The following is a 27121-nucleotide window of genomic DNA, read 5'->3' as shown; positions in this document are numbered from 1 at the left end:
ATCCCGAGTTACATCCTGTATTATACTCCAGAGCTGCACTCACTATTCTGCTGGTGGAGTCACTGTGTACATACATTACATTACTTATCCTGTGCTGATCCTGAGTTATATCCTGTATTATACTCCAGAGCTGCATTCACTATTCTGCTGGTGGAGTCACTGTGTACATACATTACTTATCCTGTACTGATCCGGAGTTACATCCTGTATTATACTCCAGAGCTGCACTCACTATTCTGCTGGTGAAGTCACTGTGTACATACATTACATTACTTATCCTGTACTGATCCTGAGTTACATCCTGTATTATACTCCAGAGCTGCACTCACTATTCTGCAGGTGGAGTCACTGTATACATACATTACTTATCCTGTACTGATCCTGAGTTACATCCTGTATTATACTCCAGAGCTGCACTCACTATTCTGCTGGTGGAGTCACTGTGTACATACATTACATTACTTATCCTGTACTGTTCCTGAGTTACATCCTGTATTATACTCCAGAGCTGCACTCACTATTCTGCTGGTGGAGTCACTGTGTACATACATTACATTACTTATCCTGTACTGATCCTGAGTTATATCCTGTATTATACTCCAGAGCTGCACTCACTATTCTGCTGGTGAAGTCACTGTGTACATACATTACATTACTTATCCTGTACTGATCCTGAGTTACATCCTGTATTATACTCCAGAGCTGCACTCACTATTCTGCTGGTAGAGTCACTGTGTACATACATTACATTACTTATCCTGTACTGATCCGTAGTTACATCCTTTATTATACTCCAGAGCTGCACTCACTATTCTGCAGGTGGAGTCACTGTGTACATACATTACATTACTGATCCTGTACTGATCCTGAGTTACATCCTGTATTATACTCCAGAGCTGCACTCACTATTCTGCTGGTGGAGTCACTGTGTACATACATTACATTACTTATCCTGTACTGATCCTGAGTTACATCCTGTATTATACTCCAGAGCTGCACTCACTATTCTGCTGGTGGAGTCACTGTGTACATACATTACATTACTTATCCTGTACTGATCCTGAGTTACATCCTGTATTATACTCCAGAGCTGCACTCACTATTCTGCTGGTGGAGTCACTGTGTACATACATTACATTACTTATCCTGTACTGATCCTGAGTTACATCCTGTATTATACTCCAGAGCTGCACTCACTATTCTGCTGGTGGAGTCACTGTGTAAGCTATTACAGAGGTGTCTGGATTTCTACCTCTCTGTATGTGCCAGGGTCTTCTCTTTAGCGATGCCCTCTTCTTAACCCCTCATTGTACTGTGCGGCACTGATAACAGAATCCACTCTCCCCGGCCTCGGAAACTCCCCCTCACGGATCAGACATCTGTTCCTCTCCCCTTAGAATAACAAGTTATTGTCATGTTCCATTTTTTGTGGGAAAGAAGCTGAGATTGTAGAGGAATGTGGAGACCGGGACATGATCATTTCCCTTTACACTATTTATCTTGTCTTCGCTCTCTCTGTAGAGATCAGAACTGATCGCTGCGGGATGTGATGTCCTGAGCTCCGGGGTCACCAGCTGCAATTTACAACGCAGCTCAAGAAAATCACCTTGTACCGTCTTCTAGCTCCGCGAAAAACACGGCGAAAATCGCGGCAAACGGCGTGCAGGAAAGTCAAAATCTGCCTCAAAATCTTGAATTTTGAGGCAGAATTTTCCTCCTGCAAAAAACTCAGTGTGAATATAGCCTAAGGGTCTATTCACACGTCGCAGTCAAATCGCGGTTTTCCCTTGTCAAAATCATGGCAGATGACACAACTTGACCGCACAATGTGAATAGACCCTAAAGGCACCTTCAGATGTGGCGGAATGTACAGCACAATAATTGTGGATGGGGTTTTAAACCTATTGACTTACTGTACATTGTGGCCGCCGCCGCTTCTCTCTCCTGTTATTACACGTCAAATATCACAGAATGGCGCGGAGCTGAAGTTACATTGCGAATATAAACAACTAACGTATTAGGAGCCGTCCAGTGTAGATCCCATCATAAACCTCAGCACTAAGGAGATGAAGGGTGAGACGGGGGTGAATGTGCGTAGACATGATGGCACCTCAAACGCATTGCAGCATCGGGCAGATGTGTGCGTGTTCCCGGCGTCTTCTCAAGTGTTCACCAAGTGCAGGACCGGGCACGCTGGTAAAACAAGAGATGCTCAGTACTAGCACCCCGCCATGCCAGTCACTGTGCCAACTGCTTTCTGACTTGATCCAGCGGTTACCTATTACAATGTCCATGACTTTACCTATAGGAACTGATCATTATCAACCTATAAATGTAGACAAGAAAGTTTCCATTCACTGACCACAATCAGTTTTATTTAAAGAAGACTTCTCTGTATCTGCTCTTATTCTGTATATATAGACACTGCACAGTACCACTTCTCCTGTCCTGTATACTGGGTGTAATTCTCAGTATCTGTATTATTCTGTATATATATACACTGCACAGTACCACTTCTCCTGTCCTGTATACTGGGTGTAATTCTCAGTATCTGTATTATTCTGTATATATGGACACTGCACAGTACCACTTCTCCTGTCCTGTATACTGGGTGTAATTCTCAGTATCTGTATTATTCTGTATATATGGACACTGTACAGTACCACTTCTTCTGTCCTGTATACTGGGGGTAATTCTCAGTATCTGTAGTATTCTGTATATATATATACACTGCACAGTACCACTTCTCCTGTCCTGTATACTGGGTGTAATTCTCAGTATCTGTATTATTCTGTATATATATACACTGCACAGTACCACTTCTCCTGTCCTGTATACTGGGTGTAATTCTCAGTATCTGTATTATTCTGTATATATATATACACTGCACAGTACCACTTCTCCTGTCCTGTATACTGGGTGTAATTCTCAGTATCTGTATTATTCTGTATATATATACACTGCACAGTACCACTTCTCCTGTCCTGTATACTGGGGGTAATTCTCAGTATCTGTATTATTCTGTATATATATACACTGCACAGTACCACTTCTCCTGTCCTGTATACTGGGGGTAATTCTCAGTATCTGTATTATTCTGTATATATATACACTGCACAGTACCACTCCTCCTGTCCTGTATACTGAGTGTAATTCTCAGTATCTGTATTATTCTGTATATATGGACACTGCACAGTACTACTTCTCCTGTCCTGTATACTGGGTGTAATTCTCAGTATCTGTATTATTCTGTATATATACACTGCACAGTACCACTTCTCCTGTCCTGTATACTGGGTGTAATTCTCAGTATCTGTATTATTCTGTATATATATACACTGCACAGTACCACTTCTCCTGTCCTGTATACTGGGTGTAATTCTCAGTATCTGTATGTATATATATATACACTGCACAGTACCACTTCTCCTGTCCTGTATACTGGGTGTAATTCTCAGTATCTGTATGTATATATATATACACTGCACAGTACCACTTCTCCTCTCCGGTATGTGCCATCCAGTCGAGGGAATTAGGTTTTCGGCCATCTTAGCCCTGTGATTGGACGGCCGGTGCAGGTGCCTACATAGTTCTTTGCAGTGAAGGTGACGCAGATTATCGGACCTGACAGCTGCGTTTCGCAGTAAATCGTATGACCGGAGCCGGCGCCTTTATACCCGCGCTGCCCGCACCGTCCTTTCTCTCCGTACAATGAGTATTAGCCGGAGACTTTTGTCAGACTTCTGGGAAAGAAAACAAATGATCGTGTTCTTCAAATAGCTGCAGGCGGCGGGATCACCGTGCACCCGGAATGTCAGGAATCTGCGCAGCAGGAGGAGGATGATCCGGTGCCGTGACAACGATGTGTCCGCGCTGCAGGTGAAAGTGTCATGTCAGCCGCCATAAGGTGCAGAGCATCGAGTACACTGGTCATTGTCACAGGTGGAGATTGTACCGCGCCACGATGTCTGCAGGCGTCAGATAAAGCTACACCCGCCACCAATGCAGCCTCCTCACCTGGCCTGTCCAACTGATAGGTGAGAGGGGTATGTGACGGCACAATTAGTCATTCCGGAGTCTGGGTAATATTAGTTGTCACCCAACTTTCCCAGAAACAGATAAAACTAAAGTTGAATATTTGTTCTTGCTGTCAGCTTCCGGGGCACAGTCGCCGCGCCGCGCTTGTTATCTTCACGCCAGCAGTTGTTTTCATGCCGTCTCCGCGCTGCCAGCTGTATGGCTCCGCGTCTTCTCATTATACGGCCTCTCACCTCATCATAAAGCGACATACATCTCAAATATCGCGGCTCAGACGTCACAGGACACATTAATGTTATAATCAGTGAACGTGCACTGGAGGGTAAAGCCGGATGTCAGTGCCGACCCCTCAACATGCGCGCTGACCCCCAACTACTAATCATTTCCACCGTCTTGTCTGATAAACACCTATAGATTCCAGAAACAGCCCCTCCCCCATCAGTATCACAAAATGAACTGAATAGAATCTATTACTGGGGGCAGACCCCAATATTGATGTGCCAAGAAAAGGATAATCTACATAAACACCCCCGACTGGGCACTGGATGAGTCTGGGGCTGTTATGTGAAGCGACGGCACTTGTCTCGGGCCTAGAGGGTTCACTGTGTGCACCCCCATTTAGCACTTGGGTGTTGTTTAGAGGGGAGCAGGGTGTCTTGTAGATGATCTGCACTGTTGTGACCCCTCTTTTCTATGTACCCCAAAAGTCACTCACCAGTGGACGAGCCAAACCGAACACTGAAGGCACTAGAAGCTGGAGACGACGCATAGATGGAGTAGATGGCAGATGAATAGACAGTGGGCAAGAATAGACAACACTCACTGGCCCTATCTGAATACTATCCCACAGCAGGGTAAGACAACAGCTTGGCAGCAGACCAAACGCACAGTAAAGCAAACAAACCAGTGGAAGTACTAATCCCAGGATACACATAAAACCACTATACAAAAACTAGATCTCTCAGAGGACCAACAGGTCCCACAGTACAAACCAACACTACATAAGAACAAAGTCACAGACAAGAATATAGAAAGAGTTTAGCACAAGCTAGAAACAATATAACCATTGCCTGAGTAATCCAGGCCTGAAGTATATATAGGCCCAAGAAAGGGACTCTGCCCTAATCAAGCAGGCAAAGCTAAATGATGACCAAATCCAGACACAGAGCAAAGGCATTGCCTAGCAACAGCCACACACAGAGAAAACAGAATCATTGATTAGCTGCTTATCGTAACATCGCTGTCTATGACGCACCGGTCACCCCTCCCCCTATAATACACATTGGGGTAGTTTACAGCTGCTCTACACAACGCTGGGGTCACCGCTCCTCATTGTATACGTTGCTCAGTAGAGGAGATCAGAGCCTCAACATCTTTCCTGCTATAAATGTAAATGATAATATCAGGAGGGGTCAGGGGTGAGGGGGCCGCTCTACATGCGCAGCTTCTCAGCCAATCACATGACACAATCACCTCCTCCCGGATACCGTGATTGGCTGTGAAGCTGCGCATGTAGAGCAGCCCCCTCATCGCCGACCCCTCCTGATATCATTTACATTTGTAGCAGGAAAGATGTTGGGGCTCTGATCTCCTCTATTGAACATATTGGGGAGCCTGCTGTATTGTAGCAGAGAGGATCCCGCGCTGAAATGCGACCGTTTATTACAAAGTCACTCATTTATTTCAGTGTGCGCCATGTAATACCGCACAAGTGGCAGCTGCTGATCTCAGGAATTCTATCAGTGCCGGAAGCTGCTGCTCTCGGGGAGTTGTTTTTCGGGCTTCTTATCTAACCGTAGATTTCCCCATTAAAGTATGGATGGGTGAAAATTGTGAGAGGAGGGCGACACATGGAGGGGCGACACATGGAGGGCGACACATGGAGGGGCGACACATAACGGCGCGATCCACGCTGCTATTTTTTATCCTTTCCAGCCACGAGCTGCTTCTTCTAATTCGTCGGTAATAGCTCCTGGCGCTCTGAGGTAACGGGCAGTGAGGTGCATGCTGGGAAAACATTAATTCCTCCATCTCCTCCCAATAATTCTGTCATATAGATCCAGGATGTTCCGCTGCTCGGCACTCCGTCTCCTCACCCCAGAACCTGCGGATAGCCCTCACCGGGGTCAGTGTGCCAGGTCAGGTGTTGGGCGCCCGGCCATAGTCCTGTCATCATGGATAGAAGCCGCTTTGCTGGGGACAGTGGGGGCTCCTGCAAATTGGATGTTTGGCTTTATTATAGTTACAATAGGATTTGTCTCTTTCAATTCTTCACATCAAAGATCGGTGCTGAGATTTGGGTCATGGGGTCAGTCAGACGCTGGGAAGAAGAGGTCAAGAAGCGGGCGGCGTGTTTCAGCCCAACACGCTCATAAGGCATGAAGATTGGCATCAGAATATTCTGTCAATGTTTAGTGCGCAGACGGTTCTTTCTAAACACCTCCCGATGACACGGCGCAGCTTTTATGGTGCAAGAATACAGAAGGAACATAGAACTTTATTTATCCTGAGCCTCCTGGTTAATGGATGCCAGAACTATAGTAAAGACTGACTTACACAGACAGGGCAGGAGGAGAGAGGCTGCAGAGCGGGAGGAGAGAGGTTGCAGAGCGGGAGGAGAGAAGCTGCAGAGCAGGAGGAGAGAGGCTGCCGAGCAGGAGGAGAGAGGGTGCAGAGCAGGAGGAGAGAGGGTGCAGAGCAGGAGGAGAGTGTAATGACCGGGGGGTAGGGAAACGGACAAGTGAGCCCTAATCTACCCGCCACTCTGTCCCTGCCTACTTGCAACGACCCGCCCTAGGCGACGGGGTACAACTGGGCGGCGGTCCCTGCACTCAGTAAGTGCACGACAAACACAACAAACATACAAGGGAATACAAGCAAGGGAAAGGGGCAGTTGCCCACGGCAACACCGTGAGCAACCAGAGTGGTGAACGAGCCGAGTCAAGCCAGGAGTGTGCGAGGTACCAAACGAAGAGCAGAAGAGTAGTCAGTAAGCCAGGGTCAGTATGGAGCAGGAACAAAATAGAAGGAGCTGTAGCTGGGCCAGGAAACCACACGAAAAAGAATAACAAGCAAGGAGGAACAGGAAATGCAGGTATAAATAGACCGAGGGCGGGAGCTAGCTGAGTCTGGCCAGGCTGCGATAGGCTCTCCCACTCCTAAGCCTGCCAGCCTGAGTGGTGGAAGCTGGAGTCAGTCTCAGGGATGTAGATTCAGGTGCTGACTGATTAATTAAGGGAGTTAACCCCGAAGCTGTGCCTGGCAGATCCTTTACAGAGAGAGGGTGCAGAGCAGGAGGAGAGAAGCTGCAGAGCAGAAGGAGAGAGGGTGCCGAGCAGGAGGAGAGAAGCTGCAGAGCAGGAGGAGAGAAGCTGCCGAGCAGGAGGAGAGAAGCTGCAGAGCAGGAGGAGAGAGGCTGCAGAGCAGGAGGAGAGAGGCTGCAGAGCAGGAGGAGAGAGGCTGCCGAGCAGGAGGAGAGAGGGTGCCGAGCAGGATGAGAGAGGGTGCAGAGCGGGAGGAGAGAGACCGCAGAGCGGGAGGAGGGTGCAGAGCGGGAGGAGAGCGGGAGGAGAGAGGGTGCAGAGCGGGAGGAGAGAGGCTGCAGAGCGGGAGGAGAGAGGGTGCAGAGCAGGAGGAGAGGTTGCAGAGCGGGAGGAGAGAGGGTGCAGAGCGGGAGGAGAGAGGGTGCAGAGCAGGAGGAGAGAGGCTGCAGAGCAGGAGGAGAGAGGCTGCAAAGCGGGAGGAGAGAGGCTGCAGAGCGGGAGGAGAGGGTGCAGAGCAGGAGGAGGGAGGCTGCAGAGCAGGAGGAGAGAGGCTGCAGAGCGGGAGGAGAGAGGCTGCAAAGCGGGAGGAGAGAGGCTGCAGAGCGGGAGGAGAGGGTGCAGAGCAGGAGGAGGGAGGCTGCAGAGCAGGAGGAGAGAGGCTGCAAAGCGGGAGGAGAGAGGGTGCAGAGCAATAGGAGAGAGGCTGCCAAGCGGGAGGAGAGAGGCTGCCGAGCGGGAGAAGAGAGGGTGCAGAGCGGGAGGAGAGAGGGTGCAGAGCGGGAGGAGAGAGGGTGCAGAGCGGGAGGAGAGAGGCTGCCGAGCGGGAGGAGAGAGGGTGCAGAGCGGGAGGAGAGAGGCTGCCGAGCGGGAGGAGAGAGGGTGCAGAGCGGGAGGAGAGAGGCTGCAGAGCGGGAGGAGAGAGGCTGCAGAGCTGGAGGAGAGAGGGTGCAGAGCGGGAGGAGAGAGGCTGCAGAGCGGGAGGAGAGAGGCTGCCGAGCGGGAGGAGAGAGGGTGCAGAGCGGGAGGAGAGAGGCTGCAGAGCGGGAGGAGAGAGGCTGCAGAGCGGGAGGAGAGAGGCTGCCGAGCGGGAGGAGAGAGGCTGCAGAGCGAGAGGAGAGAGGCTGCAGAGCGGGAGGAGAGAGGCTGCAGACTGGGAGGAGAAGGGCTGCAGAGCAGGAGGAGAGAGGCTGCAGAGCGGGAGGAGAGAGGCTGCAGAGCGGGAGGAGAGAAGGTGCAGAGCAGGAGGAGAGAGGCTGCAGAGCAGGAGGAGAGAGGGTGCAGAGCGGGAGGAGAGAGGGTGTAGAGTTAATGTCAATGTAAATGCCTCCTCACCTTGGGATCAGCGCTCGTGACCAGGATGTACAATACATAGAGAAATGGGGACCACAAAGCAAAAATCCAAATGTCTTTCTTCGTCTTGTTGCACGTTCACCCCCCCCACAACCCCCACCATGGAGGGCCCAGCAGTTATTCCCCTTTCCTCCATGTTGGTGAACATGACCCCGCACATGAACCCACTGCTCAATAATAAGGGTGATGAGCCGGGGCGCCCCTCTGACCCATGCTCCATGCTGTATAATGTCCCCAGAAAGAACGACCCCTGGACACACAATGAATTCACATTGTCGGCTCCCACAGTAATCATGGCTGTCAGGCTGCCTGCGCTGGAGCTGTCAGGTGGCTGCCCATCATACATGGTGCGTGTGAAGCTGCTGTACACGGCCTGTAAACCCCGGACCCTGGAAGGTGGGCTCAGCTTTGTATCGTGACAACACAATGACATGGGAGGAAACTCTCTTATAATTACTACAATGTAAAACTTCCACAAATATCCTGGGCCTGCCGGAGAGCTGCAGAGCATCGCACTGCAGGAAAAGGAGCTGCAGATTATGACACAGAGAAAAAGTGCTGACAGACCTGAGCGCTGAGTGACAGCGAGCGCTGCCTCAACCTGCCCACCAAGTCTTCATGTCAACCTCATGCTTTACTTAAAAGATACAAGAGCCCCTCAAGTCAATCAAGGGTCACAGCAGCCCCCCATCCTGCCCCTCCCCCACATCTGACTAACTGTACTGGAGTGAACACTTCTTTAACCCTTCACAAACCAGAGCTGCCGAGGCGCGGTACAGAATCCGATCATATCGCGCCTTTCATACATTTAGGAATTGTCCTGTCCTTGCAGCGACATCAGATTTGTGAGATCCTGCAGGATCGCCCTGATCGTACAAACCTGAAACGGCAATATCCTGACCAGTGCATTCAGCCGCACGCGTGCCCTACATGACCAGCGTGACCCCGAAGGAGCGGCCACCTGCAGAACGCGGCTTCACTGAGATCCTGTGCCCTCACCCGCATGAGTCACCCCTAAATATAGAAGAGGAGGCGCCCGGGGCTCTGCTTTTATACGGAGATGATTTGGTCTTGATGTGGTCAGACCTCCCTGGACCGCTCCGTCCTGACTCCCTGCGGTCTGTGACCCTATAACCTAAAGGGTTATTCCCATCTCAGACATTTATGGCATTTCCACAGGATATGCCATAAATACCTGATAGATGCGGGTCCAAGCTCTGGGCCCCGCACCTATATTGAGAATGGGGGTCCCACGTCCTGCCTGGTGGGGCACCACTCCCAGCATGCGCTCGCTGTGGTTGGGAATTAGCGCTGTGAGCGGAAATTCTATTTATTCATTTCTGACATCCCGAAAAATCAAAAGTCCATGGTCAGTGATGATCAGACCTACAGGTCCCATCCAGACACATTAACCTCCCCCACCACAGCGCTCCTCCTGCCACTAGAGGGACCTCCGCTGGGCAGCCGATCTCCCATCCAATGTAGAAGAACGGAGCTGTGGGGAGTCCGGCATAAGTTCCATATTCTCAGCCGGATCGGCTCCCCCATTGGGCCTTCTATGGCACGTCCACCCCTGATCTCACCCCTTAATCTCCTAGACCTAGGAACCGTATTTCTTTCCATCAGGATAAAATAAATGTACATGAGGATTTGGGGGCCACAGAGTAAAGAGCAGAAAACAGGCGAAGCTTTGACCATTCTGAGAACTGGAGCTGCTTGACCCCATACTCGTCCCCATTCACTTGGAGCCCTGGGCAGGATTTCATAGCCGAGATTTGAGGGAACCGGTGGGCCCAGGTCCTGACACAATAACGGGCCCCCACTACAACCGCTTCCAAAGCTCCAGCGCCCTGAGACAATCCCATCTGAAGCGGATTCTGGATCCATTTTTATGGGTCGATACGAATCCCCTATTAGACCGGATTGATGAGGGGACCAAACAATTAACAACAGACATGAACTTATTGTGTAGATGGAGGAGCGGCTCCCAGAATCATCTCCGACAGGCCGACCCGGCACGTATATCACCCCCGGCCGGACCGCATCGCCCTATGTATTGAGCCCATCCCCCGGCCTCACATTTTTGTCTCCACTTATAATTGTTGTTTTGCACCTTCTAAAAATCCGCCAGAAAAGAGAAAGACGAGACTGAGATCCGGATGTTATTATTAGTGATGACGGGATAATGACACTTTACTTCCCCCATCATCAACTGCAAACAAGATGACGGGGCCCATCCCCTATAGGAAAGCCGTGAACGAGGAACGTACAGGAGAAATGGGAGGAGCAACTATTCCTCTGCTTGTTACTGGAAACAGTCAGCAAACTTGTGGACAGACTCCCCTTAGAACATTAGCTGAGCCACTAAATTATGGGAGAGCAGTTGGTTTCTCCTCCATTAGATGACTGTACAGTGCCTGGTACCATCCCTATGCAGACACTGAACAAGCAGGGAATGCTGGGAGATCTCAGCTCTGAAGCTGCAGAATAGTGAGTGCAGCTCTGGAGTATAATACAGGATGTAACTCAGGATCAGTACAGGATAAGTAATGTAATGTATGTACACAGTGACACCACCAGCAGAATAGTGAGGGCAGCTCTGGAGTATAATACAGGGTATAACTCAGGATCAGTACAGGATAAGTAATGTATATACACAGTGACTCCACCAGCAGAATAGTGAGTGCAGCTCTGGAGTATAATACAGGATATAACTCAGGATCAGTACAGGATAAGTAATGTAATGTATGTACACAGTGACACCACCAGCAGAATAGTGAGTGCAGCTCTGGAGTATAATACAGGATGTAACTCAGGATCAGTACAGGATAAGTAATGTAATGTATGTACACAGTGACTCCACCAGCAGAATAGTGAGTGCAGCTCTGGAGTATAATACAGGATGTAACTCAGGATCAGTACAGGATAAATAATGTAATGTATGTACACAGTGACTCTACCAGCAGAATAGTGAGTGCAGCTCTGGAGTATAATACAGGATATAACTCAGGATCAGTACAGGATAAGTAATGTAATGTATGTACACAGTGACACCACCAGCAGAATAGTGAGGGCAGCTCTGGAGTATAATACAGGATGTAACTCAGGATCAGTACAGGATAAGTAATGTAATGTATGTACACAGTGACTCCACCAGCAGAATAGTGAGTGCAGCTCTGGAGTATAATACAGGATATAACTCAGGATCAGTACAGGATAAGTAATGTAATGTATGTACACAGTGACTCCACCAGCAGAATAGTGAGTGCAGCTCTGGAGTATAATACAGGATGTAACTCAGGATCAGTACAGGATAAGTAATGTATGTATGTACACAGTGACTCCACCAGCAGAATAGTGAGTGCAGCTCTGGAGTATAATACAGGATATAACTCAGGATCAGTACAGGATAAGTAATGTAATGTATGTACACAGTGACTCCACCAGCAGAATAGTGAGTGCAGCTCTGGAGTATAATACAGGATGTAACTCAGGATCAGTACAGGATAAGTAATGTAATCTATGTACACAGTGACTCCACCAGCAGAATAGTGAGTGCAGCTCTGGAGTATAATACAGGATATAACTCAGGATCAGTACAGGATAAGTAATGTAATGTATGTACACAGTGACTCCACCAGCAGAATAGTGAGTGTAGCTCTGGAGTATAATAATGTAATGCAGTGAGTAACTCTCTATTTGTAAAGTGTTTTCCTTTGGATGAACGTTCCTCATTGTTTCTGCTGCATTGATTGCCGCTATTCGCTGTTGCTGAGAATTTCGGTTGTGATGTTTGTGTAACTTTTGTGCAATCTTTGTTTTTCTAAAATCAGAAATGAAACATTTTTGTCCAATAATTGTAACGGGAGAAGAACTGGGGAAATAATATTGAATGTGAATCCTGGTGACTGTGATAAATGACTCTGAGGATGAAGTGTGAATATGATGAAGGGACGACGTCCGCCACACAGCGCTCTTCGCTCTCAGACATTTGTTTTTCGTATTCGCTTATATCCGGGATACATTAATAATCCCGCTGAGTACAGGTGTGATTGACTGGTGGCAAATGTGGCGGTTGTACTCCGCAGCAGAACAGCCTCTGCATGTCTCTTTAAGTAAGAATGGCCCGTACAGGTGAGTCGCTCCGCCATGTCCTGTCCTGTTTACATGGGACGGGGAGTGTCAGGACTTGCTGGAATGTGTTACCTGCAGGGGGGGGGGGGGGTTCAGCTAGAGGACAGTTATATGTAGAGAGGGTGAGGAGAGCCCGGGTACATCGCCCCGCCCGGGGCATCTATGGAGGGGAAGAGAATTAGGAAGTTTTGTGATAAAGGTCTTCAAACACAGACGAGACGAAAGGGAAAAGTCTAATAAAAATGTGTCTATAAAAACATAAAGCACAACAGGGTAAATCTCTATGTAACGCCAAATAAATCCTCCACCTCAAATGAATCCATGTCTGCTACTCCAGTCACATCCAGAGCTGCAGTCACAATCCTGCTGCTTTCCTGTGTGTTTCCAGGCTGCAGCTGCGCAGCTCTCAGTACAGTTGTCAGTCTGTAGTATTGTAGATTGTGTCAACCATCATCACAACCGACAATCACACTGCAAAGTGCAACACAATCACATAAATAACGGAGAACACGTAATCCCAGACCGCGGCGTTTCATAATAAATACCTGGACGGCAGTAAAGAGGGTCCCGTCTCCTGGCACGTCTGATTTGTACGTCTTCTGGGCATTTTTATCTGCCCTTATTTGTGCCTAAGCCATTTACTACTGGTCCTGGTGGTCTCCATTTACTACTGGTCCTGGTGGTCTCCATTTACTACTGACCCTGGTGGTCTCCTTTTACTACTGGTCCTGGAGGTCTCCATTTACTACGGGTACTGGTGGTCTCCATTTACTACGGGCCCTGGTGGTCTCCTTTTACTACTGGTCCTGGTGGTCACTATTTACGACTGGTCCTGGTGGTCTCCATTTACTACGGGCCCTGGTGGTCTCCTTCTACTATTGGTCCTGGAGGTCTCCATTTACTACTGGTCCTGGTGGTCTCCATTTACTACGGGCCCTGGTGGTCTCCTTTTACTACTGGTCCTGGTGGTCACTATTTACGACTGGTCCTGGTGGTCTCCATTTACTACTGGTCCTGGTGGCCACTATTTACTACTGGTCCTGGTGGTCTCCATTTACTACGGGCCCTGGTGGTCTCCATTTACTACTGGCGCTGGTGGTTTCCATTTACTACTGGTCCTGGTGGTCACTATTTACTACGGGTCCTGGTGGTCTCCATTTACTACTGGTCCTGGTGGTCACTATTTACTACTGGTCCTTGAGGTCTCCATTTACTACGGGTCCTGGTGGTCACTATTTACTACTGGTCCTTGAGGTCTCCATTTACTACGGGTCCTGGTGGTCTCCATTTACTACTGGCCCTGGTGGTCTCCTTTTACTACTGGTCCTGGAGGTCTCCATTTACTACGGGTACTGGTGGTCTCCATTTACTACTGGCGCTGGTGGTCTCCTTTTACTACTGGTCCTGGTGGTCACTATTTACTACGGGTCCTGGTGGTCTCCATTTACTACTGGTCCTGGTGGTCACTATTTACTACTGGTCCTGGAGGTCTCCATTTACTACTGGTCCTGGTGGTCTCCATTTACTACTGGCCCTGGTGGTCTCCTTTTACTACTGGTCCTGGAGGTCTCCATTTACTACGGGTACTGGTGGTCTCCATTTACTACTGGCGCTGGTGGTCTCCTTTTACTACTGGTCCTGGTGGTCACTATTTACGACTGGTCCTGGTGGTCTCCATTTACTACTGGCGCTGGTGGTCTCCATTTACTACTGGTCCTGGTGGCCACTATTTACTACTGGTCCTGGTGGTCTCCATTTACTACTGGTCCTGGTGGTCTCCATTTACTACGGGCCCTGTTGGTCTCCATTTACTACTGGCGCTGGTGGTCTCTATTTACTACTGGTCCTGGTGGCCACTATTTACTACTGGTCCTGGTGGTCTCCATTTAGTACTGGTCCTGGTGGTCTCCATTTACTACGGGCCCTGGTGGTCTCCATTTACTACTGGCGCTGGTGGTCTCCATTTACTACTGGTCCTGGTGGTCACTATTTACTACGGGTCCTGGTGGTCTCCATTTACTACTGGTCCTGGTGGTCACTATTTACTACTGGTCCTGGAGGTCTCCATTTACTACGGGTCCTGGTGGTCTCCATTTACTACTGGTCCTGGTGGCCACTATTTACTACTGGTCCTGGTGGTCTCCATTTACTACTGGTCCTGGTGGCCACTATTTACTACTGGTCCTGGTGGTCTCCATTTACTACGGGTCCTGGTGGTCTCCATTTACTACTGGCGCTGGTGGTCTCCATTTTCTTCTGGTCCTGGTGGCCATTATTTACTACTGGTCCTGGAGGTCTCCATTTACTACTGGTCCTGGTGGTCTCCATTTACTACTGGTCCTGGTGGTCTCCATTTACTACTGGTCCTGGTGGTCTCCATTTACTACTGGCCCTGGTGGTCTCCTTTTACTACTGGTCCTGGAGGTCTCCATTTACTACGGGTACTGGTGGTCTCCATTTACTACTGGCGCTGGTGGTCTTTTACTACTGGTCCTGGTGGTCACTATTTACGACTGGTCCTGGTGGTCTCCATTTACTACTGGCGCTGGTGGTCTCCATTTACTACTGGTCCTGGTGGCCACTATTTACTACTGGTCCTGGTGGTCTCCATTTACTACTGGTCCTGGTGGTCTCCATTTACTACGGGCCCTGTTGGTCTCCATTTACTACTGGCGCTGGTGGTCTCCATTTACTACTGGTCCTGGTGGTCTCCATTTACTACTGGTCCTGGTGGTCTCCATTTACTACGGGCCTTGGTGGTCTCCATTTACTACTGGTCCTGGTGGTCACTATTTACTACGGGTCCTGGTGGTCTCCATTTACTACTGGTCCTGGTGGTCTCCATTTACTACGGGCCTTGGTGGTCTCCATTTACTACTGGTCCTGGTGGTCACTATTTACTACTGGTCCTGGAGGTCTCCATTTACTACGGGTCCTGGTGGTCACTATTTACTACTGGTCCTGGTGGTCTCCTTTTACTACTGGTCCTGGTGGTCTCCATTTACTACTGGTCCTGGAGGTCTCCATTTACTACTGGTCCTGGTGGTCTCCATTTACTACTGGTCCTGGTGGTCTCCATTTACTGTTGCTTTGCTGTTGGTGACCAGATCTTGGGTTGAGGGGGAGAAGGATTGTTGTCTTCGCTTCCTCCACATTTTGGATCTAGAATGTGTCATGTCCCCGTAGGTAAGATTCAGACATACTTTATAATAGAATCTGTTCAGAGAACTGGACCCCGGCCACAAATAACAGAGATTCTGCCAAGGAAATGAGGAATTCAAACAATTAACCGAGCAAAAGTGTTTAATACAATAATGTGCAGAGCCCCAGACAAACCGCAAAATGTTCAATTACACGGCAAGAGACGCTATAAGAAGTCACAGGGTCCCTAACATGATGTACAGCGCTGGGTACATGTGACACGTCTGCAGAGGTCAGTGATATATATGGTCACGTGATGTACAGCGCCGGGTACATGTGACACGTCTGCAGAGGTCAGTGATATATATGGTCACATGATGTACAGCGCTGGGTACATGTGACACGTCTGCAGAGGTCAGTGATATATATGGTCACATGATGTACAGCGCCGGGTACATGTGACACGTCTGCAGAGGTCAGTGATATATATGGTCACGTGATGTACAGCGCCGGGTACATGTGACACGTCTGCAGAGGTCAGTGATATATATGGTCACATGATGTACAGCGCCGGGTACATGTGACACGTCTGCAGAGGTCAGTGATATATATGGTCACGTGATGTACAGCGCCGGGTACATGTGACACGTCTGCAGAGGTCAGTGATATATATGGTCACATGATGTACAGCGCTGGGTACATGTGACACGTCTGCAGAGGTCAGTGATATATATGGTCACGTGATGTACAGCGCCGGGTACATGTGACACGTCTGCAGAGGTCAGTGATATATATGGTCACATGATGTACAGCGCTGGGTACATGTGACACGTCTGCAGAGGTCAGTGATATATATGGTCACGTGATGTACAGCGCCGGGTACATGTGACACGTCTGCAGAGGTCAGTGATATATATGGTCATGTGATGTACAGCGCTGGGTACATGTGACACGTCTGCAGAGGTCAGTGATATATATGGTCACGTGATGTACAGCGCCGGGTACATGTGACACGTCTGCAGAGGTCAGTGATATATATGGTCACATGATGTACAGCGCCGGGTACATGTGACACGTCTGCAGAGGTCAGTGATATATATGGTCACATGATGTACAGCGCCGGGTACATGTGACACGTCTGCAGAGGTCAGTGATATATATGGTCACGTGATGTACAGCGCCGGGTACATGTGACACGTCTGCAGAGGTCAGTGATATATATGGTCACGTGATGTACAGCGCCGGGTACATGTGACACGTCTGCAGAGGTCAGTGATATATATGGTCACGTGATGTACAGCGCCGGGTACATGTGACACGTCTGCAGAGGTCAGTGATATATATGGTCACATGATGTACAGCGCCGGGTACATGTGACACGTCTGCAGAGGTCAGTGATATATATGGTCACATGATGTACAGCGCCGGGTACATGTGACACGTCTGCAGAGGTCAGTGATATATATGGTCACGTGATGTACAGCGCCGGGTACATGTGACACGTCTGCAGAGGTCAGTGATATATATGGTCACGTGATGTACAGCGCCGGGTACATGTGACACGTCTGCAGAGGTCAGTGATATATATGGTCACGTGATGTACAGCGCCGGGTACATGTGACACGTCTGCAGAGGTCAGTGATATATATGGTCACGTGATGTACAGCGCCGGGTACATGTGACACGTCTGCAGAGGTCAGTGATATATATGGTCACGTGATGTACAGCGCCGGGTACATGTGACACGTCTGCAGAGGTCAGTGATATATATGGTCACATGATGTACAGCGCCGGGTACATGTGACACGTCTGCAGAGGTCAGTGATATATATGGTCACGTGATGTACAGCGCCGGGTACATGTGACACGTCTGCAGAGGTCAGTGATATATATGGTCACGTGATGTACAGCGCCGGGTACATGTGACACGTCTGCAGAGGTCAGTGATATATATGGTCACGTGATGTACAGCGCCGGGTACATGTGACACGTCTGCAGAGGTCAGTGATATATATGGTCACGTGATGTACAGCGCCGGGTACATGTGACACGTCTGCAGAGGTCAGTGATATATATGGTCACGTGATGTACAGCGCCGGGTACATGTGACACGTCTGCAGAGGTCAGTGATATATATGGTCACATGATGTACAGCGCCGGGTACATGTGACACGTCTGCAGAGGTCAGTGATATATATGGTCACGTGATGTACAGCGCCGGGTACATGTGACACGTCTGCAGAGGTCAGTGATATATATGGTCACATGATGTGCAGCGCCGGGTACATGTGACACGTCTGCAGAGGTCAGTGATATATATGGTCACGTGATGTACAGCGCCGGGTACATGTGACACGTCTGCAGAGGTCAGTGATATATATGGTCACGTGATGTACAGCGCCGGGTACATGTGACACGTCTGCAGAGGTCAGTGATATATATGGTCACGTGATGTACAGCGCCGGGTACATGTGACACGTCTGCAGAGGTCAGTGATATATATGGTCACGTGATGTACAGCGCTGGGTACATGTGACACGTCTGCAGAGGTCAGTGATATATATGGTCACATGATGTACAGCGCCGGGTACATGTGACACGTCTGCAGAGGTCAGTGATATATATGGTCACATGATGTGCAGCGCCGGGTACATGTGACACGTCTGCAGAGGTCAGTGATATATATGGTCACATGATGTACAGCGCCGGGTACATGTGACACGTCTGCAGAGGTCAGTGATATATATGGTCACATGATGTGCAGCGCCGGGTACATGTGACACGTCTGCAGAGGTCAGTGATATATATGGTCACATGATGTACAGCGCCGGGTACATGTGACACGTCTGCAGAGGTCAGTGATATATATGGTCACATGATGTGCAGCGCCGGGTACATGTGACACGTCTGCAGAGGTCAGTGATATATATGGTCACGTGATGTACAGCGCCGGGTACATGTGACACGTCTGCAGAGGTCAGTGATATATATGGTCACGTGATGTACAGCGCGGGTACATGTGACACGTCTGCAGAGGTCAGTGATATATATGGTCACATGATGTACAGCGCCGGGTACATGTGACACGTCTGCAGAGGTCAGTGATATATATGGTCACATGATGTGCAGCGCCGGGTACATGTGACACGTCTGCAGAGGTCAGTGATATATATGGTCATGTGATGTACAGCGCTGGGTACATGTGACACGTCTGCAGAGGTCAGTGATATATATGGTCACATGATGTACAGCGCCGGGTACATGTGACACGTCTGCAGAGGTCAGTGATATATATGGTCACATGATGTGCAGCGCCGGGTACATGTGACACGTCTGCAGAGGTCAGTGATATATATGGTCACGTGATGTACAGCGCCGGGTACATGTGACACGTCTGCAGAGGTCAGTGATATATATGGTCACGTGATGTACAGCGCGGGTACATGTGACACGTCTGCAGAGGTCAGTGATATATATGGTCACATGATGTACAGCGCCGGGTACATGTGACACGTCTGCAGAGGTCAGTGATATATATGGTCACATGATGTGCAGCGCCGGGTACATGTGACACGTCTGCAGAGGTCAGTGATATATATGGTCATGTGATGTACAGCGCTGGGTACATGTGACACGTCTGCAGAGGTCAGTGATATATATGGTCACATGATGTACAGCGCCGGGTACATGTGACACGTCTGCAGAGGTCAGTGATTATTTTCTCTTAGAGAATCTCTAAACAATTGAAATAGATTTTGCCGCTTGATCCTGGTTGGTCCCGGAGTGACTGAGCGCAGGGGATGGGGACGTGTTGTTGTTCTCTGGTATCAGGTTATGCAGAACTCAACATCATTCTGATTTCTTTCTGCAGGATCTGTGCGGCGCCTCCACCTGCGACACTCTGGGAATGGCGGACGTGGGCACCATGTGTGATCCTAAACGCAGCTGCTCCGTGATCGAGGACGACGGGCTCCCCTCAGCCTTCACTACGGCTCATGAGCTCGGTGAGTCCCCCAGAAACCAGGTACCATGGGCAGAGGGCAAATGATGGGGGGAGGGAGCGAGGACTGGGCAGTGAATGGAGCGCCCCCGGCCGCCCCCTAACATGGATTTTCATTTTTATATTAATGGGCTCGTCCAGATCTATGTGAATAAAGCTCAATCATCATTTTAGAATGAAACTTACTGCACACCTGATACAATACTTCTCACAGCTGAGAGGTTGTTACAATGTTTCCAGTCTAGACAATCCTCTGTGAGCTAAAAAGCCTGGACTCCAGACTGATACATTGTAACAAACTATCAGGACTGAAGAGAGATTTGTGGTGCTGATGTCTCCAGCTCACAGGATTGTCTAGACTTGAAAACATTGTAACAAACCCTCAGCTGTGAGAAGTAGTAGTTCTGTATGGAGGTTTCCGCCTCCGGATATAAACGAGAATGAATTATAGCGTGAACTACGGGAGACATTTGTGTATAATCCCCTCTCGTGTGACCCTGACCAGCAATTAGAAATAATTAAAGCCGAGTAGGAGAGCCCAAAAAACCCCAATTCTAACAGAAGTTACTAGGAAGGAAAGTACTGGAGGGGTTCCGCGGGTATGGAGAGGGGGGAGCGCACTGACAATCCCTAATCCTGAGCGGCAGCGACGCCTTTAAAGGTCCACATTTTTTATTTTTTTTATGTGATTCTAAATAAATGTGTGTTTGAATTTGATATAAAATGTTGTTTTCTTTTTCGGATCCATTTTCTTTGTTTCCTCCGTATCTAGAATCTGTAAGATCCACCAGTGACGTGATTCATGTTATTGTGATTCTGTGTGAGACGTCGCTGGTGGATCTTACAGATTCTAGATACGGAGGAAACAAAGAAAATGGATCCGAAAAAGAAAACAACATTTTATATCAAATTCAAACACACATTTATTTAGAATCACATAAAACATGGATGATCTAATAATAATATAATAATTGTAATAATGTAACATTGATGTTAATTTAAAAACACCCGACGCGCGTTTCGCCGGCACTTCGGCTTCTTCCAGGGGGGGCCGCCGGACTCACGAACCAGAAATAGTAAAAGGTTCCTGATTGACAGGAATAGAGACCAATCAGAACAGTAAGGGTATGTTCACACGAGGGCGTCTGTAACGGCTGAAATTACGGGGATGTTTCAGCCTGAAAACATCCCCGTAATTTCAGCCGTACCGGCATGTGCAGGCGCTTGAACGCCGCGTCAAATACGGCCGTAATTAGCGCTGCTATTCATTGGAGTCAATGAATAGCGGCTCCAATTACGGCCAAAGAAGTGACAGGTCACTTCTTCTACGCGGGCGTCTATTTACGCGCCGTCATTTGACAGTGGCGCGTAAATATACGCCTCGTGTGAACAGACAAACGTCTGCCCATTGCTTTCAATGGGCAGATGTTTGTCAGCGCTATTGAGGCGCTATTTTTGGGCGTAATTCGGGGCAAAACCGCCAGATTTACGTCCGTAAATAGGCCGTGTGAACATACCCTTAGAGATTGGAAACAAAGTAAGGCCTTGTCTACACATAAGCGGACATTGTTATAGTGAAAGGCCGAGATCGCTGTGCGAGTACATTATCTGTGCGGACGCTTCGTCACCTATTAGTGGGCACCGGACGGAGCTGTGTATTATCTGTGCGGCCGCTTCGTCACCTATTAGTGGGCACCGGACAGAGCTGTGTATTATCTGTGCGGACGCTTCGTCACCTATTAGTGGGCACCGGACGGAGCTGTGTATTATCTGTGCGGCCGCTCGCTCACCTATTAGTGGGCATCGGACAGAGCTGTGTATTATCTGTGCGGCCGCTCGCTCACCTATTAGTGGGCACCGGACAGAGCTGTGTATTATCTGTGCGGCCGCTCGCTCACCTATTAGTGGTCACCGGACAGAGCTGTGTATTATCTGTGCGGCCGCTCGCTCACCTATTAGTGGGCACCGGACAGAGCTGTGTATTATCTGTGCGGCCGCTCGCTCACCTATTAGTGGGCATCGGACAGAGCTGTGTATTATCGCCTCTGTCCTCACGCCAATTAAACGCGCACGGCTTTTTCGAGTCTCTGCTCCCCGTGATCAAGGTCTCCCGTCTCTATTATTAAGCAGAACAATTTCACAGCCTTTCTCTTTGATTACACTAATGTATCTAATGACCTCCACTCCTTGGCTCCACTTCTCATTGGTCGGTTTGTTGGTGAAATAATTCTACCTACACGGGGGAGGGGGTAACGAATACATCACCGGATACTCAACTGTAATATTACGGAGCATGTTCCTTCTAGACACAATCTGTCTTTTTGAGGGTGGGAGGAGCCTTAAGGGAGGGGGAGCGCTCGTGGGGGTGTAAGGAGCCTTGAGGGAGGGGCAGCGCTCGTGGGGGTGTAAGGAGCCTTGAGGGAGGGGCAGCGCTCGTGGGGGTGTAAGGAGCCTTGAGGGAGGGGCAGCGCTCGTGGGGGTGTAAGGAGCCTTGAGGGAGGGGCAGCGCTCGTGGGGGTGTAAGGAGCCTTGAGGGAGGGGCAGCGCTCGTGGGGGTGTAAGGAGCCTTGAGGGAGGGGCAGCGCTCGTGGGGGTGTAAGGAGCCTTGAGGGAGGGGGAGCGCTCGTGGGGGTGTAAGGAGCCTTGAGGGAGGGGCAGCGCTCGTGGGGGTGTAAGGAGCCTTGAGGGAGGGGCAGTGCTCGTGGGGGTGTAAGGAGCCTTGAGGGAGGGGCAGCGCTTGGGAGGATGAGGAGAACTAATCCTCCGCTCTTACTTTGCCATTAAAGTTCAATGAGTTTTTCCGCAGCAAACATCTGAGGTTTTCCCTTTGATTCCTGCCGCAGAGGCCACTGGCGTGTAGCAGATCCGCACAAAAATAAGGCCTTGTTTACACAGAGTTTTTTTGCCACAATTTTTGCATCAGAAATCGCGATGGAAACTGCAGCAAAAAACAGCCGAAATCGCCTACTATTGATTTCAACGGGAGGCGAAGGCGTTTTTTTCCCGCCAACAGAGAAAAACGCTCGGGAGAAAGAGAAGTGCCATGCCCTTTCTTCAGGCATTCCTGTCTCTGACCTCCCATTGACATCAATGGGAGGCAGAGAAAGCCTGAAGGAATTTCGAGGCAGATTTTTCTGCTTGCAATAAACTGTGTGAACGAGGCCCGAGTCCCAGTGTCATTCACAGTTTCCTCTCCTCGGCTTTCCCATGTAATATTAGTCGCCCGCTGCTTATTAGCGGTGGATTTCTTTTCATGGTGCGGACGAAAATACACGTGGAAAATTTTTCATAGCGAGTGAACTGGGTTACGGAAGCCTCATGTGCATGGGATGCAGAATCATTGACGTCATCGGAATCCGTATCAAATCCAACATGTGTGAACAGGGCGGCCTTAGGGGGAGTTAAAAAAAACTGTTAGGCCAAATGCACACGATACTTATAACGTGCAAATTTGTCGCGGGTATTTTCATGCGGCAAATCCGCGGTGTAATACAGAACCGGCAAAGTCAATCAGATCAAGAAATCTCCTCTGCATGTCGCATTTTCTGCACAAAAATTGACCTGCGGTGCGTATGTGAGAATGTGCGACACGTCACTGTATCTTGCGTTTCCGCTTGCGAATTGTTTCTGACTAGTTTAAAAAAAAACAAAATAAAACCTGCAGCTATTTCCGCATCAAAATGTAAAAACGCAGCTAAAAACGTATTAAAAAACGCACTATTAGCTGCAGATTTTCCCTCCGGTTTTGATGCGGATTTTGTGCACCGGATCCCTCAATGTGGCGTTACAGAATTTGCTGGGGATTTACAGATTAACCCTTTACATTGTAAACGATGAAACACGGTACAATTCTGCAACATCAGGCCCTGTTCACACCGAAAAACAGCCAAACATCAGAAGCCTCCAAACACCGGCCCCTTCATTTCAGTGGGAAAAACAGCTTCGTAAAAAAACCGCCCACAAATAAGAACTGCGTGTCACTCCTTCAGACGTTTTTGGAGCCGCTTTTCATTGACTCTAAAGAAACCGCTCCAAAGACGGCCGTAAAAAACGCAGCGAAAAACGCAAGTGGCTTAAAAAACGTCTGTAAATCAGGAGCTGTTCTCCCTTGAATGCAGGTCCGTTTTTGCTAAGCGTGTGAACACGGCCTGATAGGCATTCAGCTGATTTAACCCCTTCCCTCCTCATCCATTTTTCGGATTTTCACTTTTGTTTTTTCCTCTCCACCTTCCAAAAGTTATCATTTTTTTATTTTTCCGTCCATATCGCCATGCGAGGCTTGTTTTTTGCGGGACAAGTTGTAGTTTTTCATGGCACCATTTATTGTACCGCATAATGTACTGGGAAGCTGAAAAAAATAATATTTGTGGGGTGAAATGGGCAAAAAACAGCGATTACGGAATTTTTTGGCGCAATGGCTTGTTTCAGTGGGCGCCCCCCGATTCTAGCACTTTAAATGCCGCGGTCGTGATTTACCGCGGCATTTAAGGTGTTAAACGGGTGGAATCAAAGTGATCTGTGATTCCGCCCGTGGCAGTGAGGTGTTGGCTGCGTAACACGGTCGTCACCTGCTGTGTAAGGAGCGCGCTCAGCCCGTCCGCGCGCTCTGTACTTCCCATACACACCCTTATCCTGTACAGTGATATTATAAGTCAGCCGCACGTCCTGAAGTCCATGCAGGTTTTGTTTCTGCCGCACGTCAATGAGGATTTGACAAACTCCATTCACATGAGCAGGGCCGGCCTTAGCTTGGATGACGCCCTGTGCGGGACTCTCTATTGCCGCCCCCTACACAAACCAAAAATGAACCACATATATAGACACGCTGGAACATATATACTGTACATACATAAAGACAGATATTTAGACATACAGGCAAATATATAGACGTACAGACACATATACACACAACGGCGGACAAATACACAGACAGAGACATATACAAATACATAAAAGGCACAAAGACACATTCACAAACAGACCCATATATACGCACACAGGCACATATGTACACAGCACAGATAATGTAGTAGATGTTACCTGCAGTCCTATGTAACACCACAGATAACACAGTGATAACTCTGAGTACAGATAATGTAGTAGATGTTACCTGCAGTCCTATGTAACACCACAGATAACACAGTGATAACTCTCTGAGTACAGATAATGTAGATGTTACCTGCAGTCCTATGTAACACCACAGATAACACAGTGATAACTCTCTGAGTACAGATAATGTAGTATATGTCACCTGCAGTCCTATGTAACACCACAGGTAACACAGTGATAACTCTCTGAGTATAGATAATGTAGTAGTATTACCTGCAGTCCTATGTAACACCACAGATAACACAGTGATAACTCTCCGAGTACAGATAATGTAGTAGATGTTACCTGCAGTCCTATGTAACACCACAGATAACACAGTGATAACTCTCTGATTACAGATAATGTAATAGATGTTACTTGCAGTCCTATGTAACACCACAGATAACACAACGATAACTCTCTGAGTACAGATAATGTAGTAGATGTTACCTGCAGTCCTATGTAACACCACAGATAACACAGTGATAACTCTCTGAGTACAGATAATGTAGTAGATGTTACCTGCAGTCCTATGTAACACTACAGATAACACAGTGATAACGCTCTGAGTACAGATAATGTAGTAGATGTCACCTGCAGTCCTATGTAACACCACAGATAACACAGTGATAACTCTCTGAGTACAGATAATGTAGTAGATGTTACCTGCAGTCCTATGTAACACCACAGATAACACAGTGATAACTCTCTGATTACAGATAATGTAGTAGATGTTACCTGCAGTCCTATGTAACACCACAGATAACACAGTGATAACTCTCTGAGTACAGATAATGTAGTAGTATTACCTGCAGTCCTATGTAACACCACAGATAACACAGTGATAACTCTCCGAGTACAGATAATGTAGTAGATGTTACCTGCAGTCCTATGTAACACCACAGATAACACAGTGATAACTCTCTGAATACAGACAATGTAGTAGATGTTGCCTGCAGTCCTATGTAACACCACAGATAACACAGTGATAACTCCCTGAGTACAGATAATGTAGTAGATGTCACCTGCAGTCCTATGTTACACCACAGATAACACAGTGATAACTCTGAGTACAGATAATGTAGTAGATGTTACCTGCAGTCCTATGTAACACCACAGATAACACAGTGATAACTCTCTGACTACAGATAATGTAGTGGTGTTACCTGCAGTCCTATGTAACACCACAGATAAAACAGTGATAACTCTCTGAGTACAGATAATGTAGTAGATGTTACATGCAGTCCTATGTAACACCACAGATAACACAGTGATAACTCTCTGAGTACAGATAATGTAGTAGCTGTTACCTGCAGTCCTATGTAACACCACAGATAACACAGTGATAACTCTCTGAGTACAGATAATGTAGATGTTACCTGCAGTCCTATGTAACACCACAGATAACACAGTGATAACTCTCTGAGTACAGATAATGTAGTATATGTCACCTGCAGTCCTATGTAACACCACAGGTAACACAGTGATAACTCTCTGAGTATAGATAATGTAGTAGTATTACCTGCAGTCCTATGTAACACCACAGATAACACAGTGATAACTCTCCGAGTACAGATAATGTAGTAGATGTTACCTGCAGTCCTATGTAACACCACAGATAACACAGTGATAACTCTCTGAATACAGACAATGTAGTAGATGTTGCCTGCAGTCCTATGTAACACCACAGATAACACAGTGATAACTCCCTGAGTACAGATAATGTAGTAGATGTTACCTGCAGTCCTATGTAACACCACAGATAACACAGTGATAACTCTCTGACTACAGATAATGTAGTGGTGTTACCTGCAGTCCTATGTAACACCACAGATAAAACAGTGATAACTCTCTGAGTACAGATAATGTAGTAGATGTTACCTGCAGTCCTATGTAACACCACAGATAACACAGTGATAACTCTCTGATTACAGATAATGTAGTAGATGTTACATGCAGTCCTATGTAACACCACAGATAACACAGTGATAACTCTCTGAGTACAGATAATGTAGTAGATGTTACTTGCAGTCCTATGTAACACCACAGATAACACAGTGATAACTCTCTGATTACAGATAATGTAATATATGTTACTTGCAGTCCT

At 48.1% G+C, this 27121-nt stretch overlaps 1 protein-coding gene across 1 annotated transcript in view; it reads left to right on the top strand.

Annotated features, from left to right (window-relative positions):
- Positions 1-27121, top strand: part of LOC142662309 (A disintegrin and metalloproteinase with thrombospondin motifs 15-like) — a 54395-nt gene that overhangs the window by 8655 nt on the left and 18619 nt on the right. The window contains exon 2 of the mRNA XM_075840469.1: positions 19798-19930. Within this exon, the coding sequence (XP_075696584.1) occupies positions 19798-19930 (133 nt within the window). The remainder of the gene's footprint in view (positions 1-19797; positions 19931-27121) is intronic.

This window comes from Rhinoderma darwinii, chromosome 10 (genome assembly GCF_050947455.1).
Source record: "Rhinoderma darwinii isolate aRhiDar2 chromosome 10, aRhiDar2.hap1, whole genome shotgun sequence".
In the NCBI taxonomy this organism is placed as follows: Eukaryota; Metazoa; Chordata; class Amphibia; order Anura; family Rhinodermatidae; genus Rhinoderma; species Rhinoderma darwinii.
The sequence above is the reverse complement of the archived record's forward strand: the minus strand, read 5'-3'. Positions and strand labels throughout refer to the sequence as shown.